The following is an 11,584-nucleotide window of genomic DNA, read 5'->3' as shown; positions in this document are numbered from 1 at the left end:
TGTGCAGACATGAAAAAGTATTATTTTTGTATGAAAACACAGGATAACAGAGTGTTTTAGCTGAGTCGGATACTGGTTCATGTCTCAGACTGAGCAAAGACATAAATGTGCTTCTGTCTTGATTTAGAAACAGACTTGCTGCTTTGGGGAAAAGGATTAAAAATGCTCTTTTTTCTTGCAACAGACAGAATATATTTTATTTTCAGCCACATCGTTTGATGAGTCTGAAGAATTTAGGAAATTTTTGGAGATCAATGGGAAGTGGAACAACCTGCTGGGGTTTTTAGAAATGATGCAGGCTGGGTATTTATATTTCAGAAAAACATATGCTCAGAGGCAGGAACTGAAGGGAAATCGGAACATGCAAAAACATACCAGAAGTAGGGAAATGGTACTTTATACCCACAGAGTGTCAATTTCCATAGGAAGAGGGAGAACAAAAATAAACGAAAAATAAATGACACGAGGCACAGAAAGAGTGGAAGAGACGGGAATGAAAGGAGAGAGGTGGGATGAGGAGGCAGGGAGATGAGAGACAGTGAGGGAGAGAGCGGATCTGCGCCTCCTCCGTTATATGTGACAGTCGCTCCTCCGCCTCCTCCACTCTCTCGCCGCCACATCTCTTCATTACTCCGTCCGCTCCTCTTCTTTTTCCTCCTCTCTCGTTATTTCCCTTCGTTTTTCTCCTCTTCCTTGTTCCACTCTTCGACTCTTCCTCTTCGACATGCTCGTCACGTGAAGTCCGCCAACTTGCAGATTGGTGGCTAAAAAAGAAAAGAAACAGAAAACGAAGAAACCAGCAGTCCAATGCTCTAACGGGGAATAAGAGAAAAACCCACGCACGTTTGCATCTTTCATTGAGTGCCTTGGCTTGAACGGAGCAACAGTATGGATCTGTCATTCATGGCTGCTCAGGTGAGATTTTTTTTTTTTTTTTCCGTCAAACTGTTTAAAGATTTTTGATTCGTCTGAACTTTTACATTTTCTTTATTACATTTGATTTCATGGGCGTGGCTGGTCAACAAGTTCACTTCACGTCTTAACAGTGGGCGACAAAAACGTCTGAAAATCGTTGATCAAGAAGAAAAGCATCTCATACTATTCTATTTATCTGGAGAAATCCATGCATGTTCCACTGATCCTGTTAAAGAACCGGTGTGGTGGCTACAGATGGGACTTTTGGCAGTAGTATGGTCTTTGAAGATGTTTTCAAATGTGATTTTAATTTCAAAATTAATTAGGATTTAGGTTTTGTAGTTTATAAAGTCAAGTGTGTCTTGCTTTTGATATTTACATATTTGCAGAAATCATTGTATATTCCCTTAATACAGTTGAAGAACTAGTGTGGTGGCTACAGATGGGACTTTTGACAATTTTATATCTTTGAAAATGTGTTCAGATGTGATTCTAATTCCAAAGTTTATTAGGCTTTAGGTTTTTGCTTGCCTTGGGTACATTGCATTTTTGTGTCCTTTCTGCATCAAAATCAAGCGCAAAGACTCTTACTGAAGTGGCATTTAACTTCACCGTCACTTTCTTTAATATATTTCTATTTAATTTTATCACTTGCTCCACCTTAATCATACTCCATACATTTATGGAAATTGCTGTTGTTACTGTATTGCAGTAATACAACTGATTTTGGCTCCACACAGAACATGTGCTGTTGTGCATCTGTTGTGGACATGTGGTTTATTTTCATTTCGAGCTGATCTGCTATTCTTCATGTCCTCCCCCTCCTCTCCATGAGTCTGGCTTATGGTTTGTCTGGTGCCATCTACGTTGTCACTTCCTGTACAACTACCATTAAAGGGTTCATAGCATTATTTTAGTTTTTTTCCCCTCCCCGGCTGTTCTGCGGGACCAGACGAAGCCAAATGCCCCCAAATCTTTTTAAATCAAGGACCTCTAATTGGAAATGCATTGGAGCATGGACCCATCTGAGAGTACGTTGTTGTTCAATATGACCCGATTGAAAGGGAGGTGGAGGAATAACTATGGAGAGCACGAAGCATCAAAAGTCACAAAGGTGGAGAAGGTGAATTTAGTTCCAGTGTCAGGAAGAAACAAACAAACAAAAAAAAAAAATCAATCAAGTCCCCTGAGTGAGTACAAGAAGTTCGAGCTGGAACAATTTGTCAGTTAATTGGTAAATCAAATAAAAGACAATTTGGTAATCTGATGAAAAAATGTTTAAAAATTCCTCAAATCCAACTTCGAAATGTGAATATTGTGTCATTCTTTAGACTTTTTCTAATCTCATATAATTGGAAACAGATTTTTTTTTGAGTATTTGTTTCCTTATCAGACAAAATAAGACAAGAGTAAAGTATAAAGCAGTAAAATACCTGACATGTTGGTCAACAATAAACAAACTTATGCAGAATGTTAGTCTCAGCTGATATAGTGGCATGTTTGGTTAGCAGAAAAACTAAACAACAGTCACAAAGCTGCTATAATGGAGGACATGTAGACAATGATTTAAGGATGTAGTGACAGACTACAAAAAGAGTATTTGTTTGGTAACAGATCTGACAAAACGCTGGATGTCACAGTGACATCCAGCATCTAGCAAACTGCTGTGGGACTGTGTCCACTGCACAAACACAAGAATGCTCACTTGAAACTAACTGCTGGTTACAAAATCACCCCTTATGGCCTATAATGTGCACTCTCTAGCAAGTAGTAAACTGAAATTGTGAATATCATTTTGCATCGTATCGCTGACGATTTTGAGTCCCACAACTATAATTGTTGCATCTAAACACGAAGCATTTCGCTGTGGAATTGTTAAAAGGAAGTAATGAGATGCTCGTTTTTTGTTCAGTTGTGCCATTTTTGAGGACAAATTTACACACAACATTCATATACTCAAATTAAATGACAGAAGATAGTAATATAGTGCACTATATAGCAAATAGTGCATGTTTATGGAAGATAAAAACAACTTTTAAGTGAATTATCCACGGTGTTGCAAAGAGACAGACTCCAATTAAGCGTACAGTACCTCATGACCCCATTAGTTCACACTTCTCCTTTGATAGTTCCCTTTCACCTTTTTTCCTCTCAGCCACGTACCTTCCCCGCCCCCTCAAAGAATGCCGCCCTCTCAGATCAGTGATGGCTAATTTAACTGAAGTGAAATTCATTCCAGTGCCCTGAGTCACTCTGTAATGGTGATTGTGAATGAAGTCAGGCAAACGTCCCTGGAGTTTTGAAGACCGACTTCACAATGGATGATTTTTTTGCCCATCCATCTCAGTGTAGCTCTGCCGCCTGCAAATCATTGGACCTTCACCATCACTTTGTCTCTAAAAGATGACGGATGTTGCCATAACTGTTCCCTCCTAAAGTTTTTAAAGAACTCTAACTCAGAGGAGCTGGTTACTGATTTTTCTCCATGTTGAGGATGAAGAATGAGCAGTTCAGAGGATGGGCAGGTCATTACTGCTGCAGTGTGATACATCTTTCTAGAATTTCACTTCCTCTAGAAATTGAGGAGTTTTCTTGGCATTTACATACACCGTGTATGTACCATTATACAGAATACAAATTCAAATTGGTAACGTAATTGGCCATTGTTTGGCTGCACTGATCACTCTTCTTCCTGTTAAAGGGGCTTTGTACGATATCACAGAAACATACTAAATAGCTCTCGACAGAACAATGCGTGCACTTTTGTGTTTGGTAAATGATTTGCATTTGGCGGCGACGCCTCACTGGTTTCAAATGAAAAAGGGCATCCTTCATTATGCTGAAAGTGGTGGCATCCTCAAGCATTGCAAAACATGGATTAATAGGTGACAATCACATTGAAGCGTTTGAATACTAAGCCGAGTGCAATGAGGTGATTTCTTCTTTATCTTTTCAATTAGACTCAACCGAGAAAGGTTTTGCAGGACTTGCCATAGCTCCGATGTGGAGGGTGAGGTTTTCAGATGAGCCTTGTGAAGACTGTGGCTGTCAGAATGTTTAATTGGCAGATGTTCAGGCATAAAAAAGGGAGTCAGTGTGTTACTAGCTGATGTAGAGGTCAGCTTTGATGTGTTTTAGACAGGCTCCAGAGCAATCCTGGGCATTTTTCCAGCCTCGGACTTGCTTCAGCAGACAGATCTGGCGCTCAGGGCAGTAAAACCCTTCAGGCTTTGTCTATCCAGCACACAGTGACCCGGGTATCATTGACCTTTTACTCATTTTTTAGCCTGGACAGACTTGAATTTGAAAAAAAATGGCACAGAAATCTGTTTTTTATTTGCTGCAAAACATTCTCCCCACTTACATGTTTAGTCATACTTCAGAAGCAGTATTAGTCTTATTTCCATATTCTCCGTCTCTTCATGAAAGGGCTTCCTTCTGCATTACTCATTCACTTATTCAGTGAAACCGTGGCTCCGAGCCATTCTACCTGACAGGGTTGTCCATCTCTTCTCGTGTTAAAGAGGACAGACAGGAATGAAAGGATAAGGATGTAGAGAAGGACTGACAGCTGCAGCAAACAGAGCCATCTGTGTTTAACCACAACACCAGGGCACCCAGACCAGCATCAGAAAAAAATAAGAAAAAAAATGCTTTAGTTTACTTTGGTTCTAAATGATACCACTGCAACAGCCTGAGAGTCAATACAAGCTGTGTAGATGACTTAAAGTTAGAAAGAACATGTTGGAGACGCAGCAAGATGTTGTGTTTGTGCACCAATCCACAGATATGATGCCAGTTTCAGAAAGGCAAGTTCACAAATGAAAACACACTTCCTGGGGTTGCAGCTACCACAAGGTTTAAATCAAGATCATATTTGTTGTCAATTGCATAAAAAGAAATGAATTACATAATCACATTATCTCACTGTGAATTTTTCATGCCCTGACGGTCTCTTTTTGAAAATCCCCCAGTCGCTATAGTCGAGGCTTATTTGAAGAGGGTAATAATGGCACAGCGGCCTTTTCATCTCGAGTAGTTCATTTCCCCTCTGGTCTGCTTTTGTCTGCTTTTTGAGCAGCTGGTTTCATATGGAAGCTGTAGTCTTGAGATAGTGAAAACTTGCAGCAGCCTTGGTTTTTTTCAGTCTTTTCCCATTGATTTGACTTTGGAGTTCTGTAAACGGATTGAGAAAATAAAAATCAGCTCGAACAAATCGAAAGGAGCTTAAAGAACATTCAAAAGCAGGCGACCTTATCTTTGTTAGGGGCCATTTTCTATTTTTAGAAACTTTTCAAGAAAAGCCACTTGAAGATGTGAAGACGTTTCATTTTACTGACTTTCATACTTTATTTATTTGCACATTTTATCCCTACATGTCGATTATTGTTCAATTAAGTTGAACTAAAAACAACAAAATCCCTTTTTGTGCATCTCTGGTTATACAACGCGAATATGTGATCTCATAACCACCATTTAAAGCCATTTATAGAGAGTGAAGGCGCAGAAAGCAACATGAAGAAGTGGAACATGTCACCCTGCTTGACACAACTCCATTAATAGATGATTTTCACTGCTGGGTTGAAGGAGAGGTCGGGCTCTTCACAGCAGGGCCCCTTCATAGCTTACTCCCTCCTGATGGATGTACGTCATCCACAAAGAGCAGAGAATGCACAGGAGGCAAGAGCACTCAAAAAAAAAAAACACCGTGGGCTCTATTTTGGCAGAAATGTCAGTTTGGTTGACAGATTTTTATGTGAGCCTCCCCTTAATAAGACCAAAGTTTCATTAAAAGTGCTCAGAGTGGAGCGAGTGGAGAGTCACTGTCAAACGGTGTTAAATGAGCACCTGCAGGTTCACTGTCTTTCTGTTGAAGTGAGAAATCTTTGTGCCATCAATAGGAACAATTGACTAACTAGCAGGCAATTGCAGGCCTCCATTTTTGGCTCTGATCACGCCTGGAAGCAGGTGCCAAACAACACTGTAAACAGCTGACGGTATGTTAAACCCCTCCCCCATTCTTCAAGATTGCTGTGGCAACTACAGAAGCAGAGAAAATCCATCCAGTGGGTCCAGGTGTGTGCTAATCATTGGATCTGAGCAATAATTTATCCCTGTGTATGATTAATTAGTCGATATGTACAATTATGTTGGCGTGTGATAGCATCATTGTTTGTTCCATTAGAGTGAAAAGATATGGTTATTTGTGGTGAAACCATCATTTGGCATGGCTATCCTCAGATCTTGCTTGGTATGGTTTCATTAACCTATATATTATATATTATACCTATTTGCTTACACACTCAGACACATAGCAGCTGTAGTCTTTGCTCAGTTGAATCAAAATTTGGATTCCTGCAAGAGCAAAAACATTATGGATTGATTCTGCAGCATATTCTGTCTGCAGAGGTTAACATGTTCAGCAACCCAACAGTACTTTTAAGCAAATGGGGCATTTCAACTACATTACTGTAATGGGTTGTAAGGTACATTAACCCTCTGAACTTGAAGCAGTTTCTCTGTGTTTTTTTGCTTCTGTCACATTTTTACTGACTAATTTTCACAATAATATAAAGTCCTGCACCTCTATGGAAACAGCATGACTACAGCTAGAAGTAGTCAGTTTTTTGTTTGTTTTTTTAATTTAAGGATAGCATGCTGTCAGCAGCGGTGGTTAGCACTGTCGCCTTGCAGCTAAAAGATAGCTCCTGTCCAGGCCTGGGCCTGGGATCTTTCTGTGTGGAGTTTGCATGTTCTCCCTGTGCATGTGTGTGTTCTCTCCGGGTTCTCCAGCTTCCTCCCACAGTCCAAAAACATGCTGAGGTTAAGTGGGAATTCTAAATTGTCCGTAGGAGTGTGTGTGAGTGTGCTTGTTTGTTTCTATGTTATCTGATGGACTGGTGACATGTCTAGGGTGTCCCCTGCCTTCACCCTAAGTCAGCTGGGATAGACTCCAGCCCCCCCAGCGACCCTAATGAGGATTCAGCGGTGTATAGATGATGGATGGATGGATTCTGCCAGCAGGTTTTGGGGTTAAGAGGGTGTAGTAGTGGTGTAGTATTTCACCACTGTGGGAAACCTAGCATGGTGTGCTGGAATGTTATTGGACCTGGCCTTGTCTTCACTGGACTTTGGATTTGGGGAAGCTGACACGTCAAGCAGTCAAACCTGTTATCTGTGGTACCAAATGCACTGGTTAGATCTTATTCTCAAAGCCTTTTCTCTTGACACATTTGAGCATTAAGCTTAAATGTAATCTCTGTCTTGACTGTGTAAATGTATGCCAGCAAGTTTGAGTGGTAAGCAACCAGTCAGGGTGAAATAAAAGTTTAATCTTACATTTGCCCTCATCATTCTTCCTGTTCAGCTTTATGCTTTAATCCAGAGGCAGTGCTGTTACTGGAGTTCTGCATCCTGCATGGATCATGAACTGTTGCCATCATATTGTCTTACGGGTCATACGGCTTCAGGCTAAGTCTTTTAGCATGATGTCTGGTGCACATTAAGTCAGACTGTGGGTGTTTTCAGCCAACCGTTAACTCATGGAGCATTAGCTCAAAAAGCCACCTAACCACAGCTGATGAAAGACTTATTGTTTCAGAATTGACTTGGAATTCTGCCTCAGCTGCACATGAGCCAACCAAGACCAGATAATTGGCAGGTGTAGCAACAGTTACTAAGGGGTAGGCGGGGCTTAATGAACTGTAAGCAACTGACAGGAAAAACCCAGAGATTGATGGAAGTAGGTGACTCAGCTGCTACATTACAGCACATAATTTCCCCGTGTCTCTGTGCCATCTTATTCCACAGCATGTTTTCGAATGTATACGCACATATCTCCCAGCTGTTTTGCACCTGAAATGAGTGAATATTGAAAGAAGTCCTGGGGAGAATGAAAGGGAGACTTGATGAAGTGTGACAGCCAAGTATGAAGTAATAACATCTTCTCCTGATAGACCTAACCCAGTAACTGCATGATGCTTCCTATATAACGGTGCCTCTGATATTCTGCAGCGATGAATTATGTATTCCGACATAAATAATCTATTCTCCGCACATCCTAGAGATTAATTTCAAAGCAGCTTCATCCCGTCTATTGATATGTTTTAGAATAAAATTGAGCTATGATTTGGGAGTAACACTTTGAGGAGTGTTGCCTCAGCCTGGTAATCAAAAACGAGCTCCAAGCTGACATTCCAGCCACTGAAGCATCTGCATTTGTCTCATGAGCAGTTCTTTTTTGGGATAGAATTTATGGAGAGTTAAACAGTGGGTGGTTGTTCTGCTTTGGTGACGGCCGGCGAAATGATGAATGGCAACAACTGATTACACACTATCATCGAGGAAGCGGAGATGAATTATGATTGTAGTTAAACATTACCACGGCTGCTGTAATTTATTGGGCTTATTATGCATTTTTGGAATCATTAGCATGCTAAGCACTATACGAGTATAGCAAGACTCAGACGCAGCTTTTCCAGTTTCCTAGGAGTTAAATTGTTTTCATCCCTGGGCACAGTTTCAGTACATGATCTCCAGTGATTACAAAAAAAGAATGATTTGTTCTCTGTTTGTGGACAGAAAAGAAAGTTATCTGCAGATTTTCCACAATTGCTGCCAGTTTTTCACCTTTTGCAAACCCTACTGACTTCAAACAATGCCTCTGTAATGACACCAACAACAAAAACCTGCTTTTTGATTTGATGTGTTTCACTGGGCCGTACTCTTTGACTGTGACCTTGGGTTTGTTCAAAGAAAACTGCCCTGAAGCTAGTGACACAATGTACAGACAGGCCCTTTTTCTCTCTCTTTTTTTATCCCCCAACTCACTCACCTCTTGTTCAGTCTGCAAAAGGAGGTGAGGCTGTATTGCACATAATGCACTTTCGTTGCCCAAGGAATAATGTCGGCCTGGAAGAAAACTGTCTTTAAATGAGCTTTCAAGGCAACATTCAGGGTTTTGGTGACAGTCTTAGCAGCTCAAGAACAATCTGCCAACTATTTCAATACAGCATCATAAGAGATTATATAATATCTTTCCTATTGGAGCTCTGCCATTCTCACAGTTCATTCCTGCCACATTTATCTGATAATTTAGCCTATAAATGGACTAGTTTCAATTTCCCCACTGCTGTTCTTCTCAAAGGGTAAATTACATCCCTGCTCTGTGCTGAACTACAATGTGTTCCTGCCATTGACTGCAACCATCTGCTTGATATTTTACACCATTAAATTCATGAATAGCGGCTGTTTTTTTGCCTTTACAGCTCTGATGATGTTTTATATAAAGCAAATCTGACTGTGACCTTCTCATTTCGGGTGCATGCAACTTTAATGCCCCGGTGATGAATCAGGCACTTACAGTAGAGTCAGTTGTATTACATATGGAGATCATTTGGAATGCCTGCTGGTATGCATGAGTGGTGGAGAAGTACACGGACTTTGATTTTTTTTCTTCTTTTTTTAAATGCTGAATTTTTTATGACATCTGCAAGGAGTTGTGAATCAATCCACAGCTACAGCTAGAGTGTTGACTCTCACTCCTGAGGTGCTTGCACCAGTCTAAGTGATGGATCTTTATCGTATTACCTCATGAACTTTTTATCATGATTTCAGGTGTTTTGGTCCAGTGCTGAGGTGCAGCACAAGAGTCTGCCGTTCATTATGTGCATCACGTATGTATTTGGGTTTTACAGCTGTAAGCCCCTGCAGGGTTGATGCTGTGTGGGACTTAATCACCCACGTGTAACAAAACTGTTCAGACACTTGCATCATTTAGAGGCAATTATATTGTTTATTGCTGCAATTACAAATCAAAGACTGAACATGCTATAATTGATTAATTCTGCACCCGAGTCTTGTCGCTTTATATGATTTGCCCTCGACGCAAACATGATTCTGTGTCCTGACGCCTACCTCATTGCTCCCTGTGATATATATATATATATCCACCTCAGAGTGGGAAAAACACACAAATCTATCCATTTATAGCAGTGACTGACAGACAAAAGGCCTTGAAGGCTTTTACAAGCACGTTTTCGTGTGTAAATGTGTGCAATCAGATGAATTTCTTTATTCGCAATGGGATAATTTACATAGAATTTGGATTCTGTCTACATTTGTTTCGTCACACTGCCCATGAACTAACAATACTGAACACATTTACACAAACACATACTGTAGGAATCATGTTAATTCAAGACTGAGGGGCATGCAGAAAGAGGAAGCACTGCTCAACTGCTACAGTATCTGGAAACATTTACTGTAACTAGGCCAACATGGCACACGCGTGTCAAATTCATAATACCATCCACCCCCTCCTCCCACAGGGAAAATACATACAGCAGCCATTCATAAATGCTTATGCCAACCTGCAGTGATATAGACTGTGCTGCAGCAGCCAGTGTACATCAGTGCAGGCATGGGTATACCAATTTAATTTTACAGCAGTTGTGTTGTTATGCTGCCAGCAATTTACGCACTGAAGAAACATTGCTCTTCATGATTTCAGTCAAAACAGTAAATTTTGCAAGCAATCGAGGTTGTGGTAAATTATTTATATTGAGTTCAATATTTACATGCAGTATGAAGAAGTACACACATCAAATCCACTACATAGCCTAAAGCTCTTAAAGTGCAGCATTTTAGAGATCACTGAAACTCAAACCGTTTATTTCATAGAGGCTGTAAATAAATTACTAGTCTCGAGACTGCGGGCACAAACAGCCCATTCCTACCACATATTTCACATATCATTCTCCTTAACTTTTGCAATGACATCTGATCTGCTATGAGAAACATTATGCTGTCCTCACTAAAAGCTGTAACAGATTTTTTACCTATACAGCAGTTAGCTTAACATTATGTTCTCCTGCATTGCATTCTCCAAATAATGGTTTGTTGTGATTTGCAGGATTTAATTAGTAAAATATTTATTTCTTTGTAAAACTGCAAATAAGCACAAAATAAAAACAAGTACCTTTGAGAGTTCGACATAATATCTCAAGTATATCACTAGAGAAAGATTACTGACATAAACTCATGTGAACAGGTGTTTAAAGCTATGCCAAGGAACCTATAATATGACAATACAAAAGTCAGTATCATTTACATATGGATCTGTACTTTAACCACCAAGTAATGATGCTTCTATTTGTCCAAACTAACCATCATCAAAAGTACTGTATCGATCCATGACAGTAAAAGAAGCACACTAATATAAATGTAAATAACTGATGACTTACAGATGAAGCTGGTTTGTGGACTTTAAGGCACAGAATTAAAACAATTGATGCTCTGTGGTTCTGACTTTGATCACATCACGTAGAAACACACTTCCTGAGCAGTACTTCCTGTTCCCATTAGCTCACTTACTTTTTAGTGCTGCTAAACTGCTGCCACCAGTAAGTGGTACTAAAGAATATACAAAAGGAAGCAATAAACCGATTCCAATACAAACATCTAGTACCAAGCTAACAACATAGACACTGAAAATGGCAAATTTTGACAAATATTTATATGGTGCAATCAGACAGCCGTGTTTCATTCTTTAAATAAATTAGCCGAATTAATGACAGTCCTTGCCTCCCTACATGCAAATGTTCCACCACGTTAAGTCCCAGCGATATTCTTTTGCAGGGACATCAATGTTACATTCTTAGTGCTGCCC

General features: G+C 40.1%; 1 protein-coding gene across 1 annotated transcript in view; it reads left to right on the top strand.

Moving 5' to 3' along the window:
- The first annotated feature begins 553 nt into the window (after positions 1-553).
- The window catches only part of LOC111573259 (uncharacterized protein C14orf132), a 30,823-nt gene continuing 19,792 nt past the window's right edge, over positions 554-11,584 (top strand). Inside the window, exon 1 of the mRNA XM_023277328.3 lies at positions 554-915. Coding sequence (XP_023133096.1) covers positions 889-915 — 27 coding nt within the window. The 5' untranslated portion in view covers positions 554-888. The remainder of the gene's footprint in view (positions 916-11,584) is intronic.

Source organism: Amphiprion ocellaris, chromosome 20 (assembly GCF_022539595.1).
Source record: "Amphiprion ocellaris isolate individual 3 ecotype Okinawa chromosome 20, ASM2253959v1, whole genome shotgun sequence".
Taxonomy (NCBI): Eukaryota; Metazoa; Chordata; class Actinopteri; family Pomacentridae; genus Amphiprion; species Amphiprion ocellaris.
This window is presented reverse-complemented; position numbering and strand designations above follow the sequence as displayed.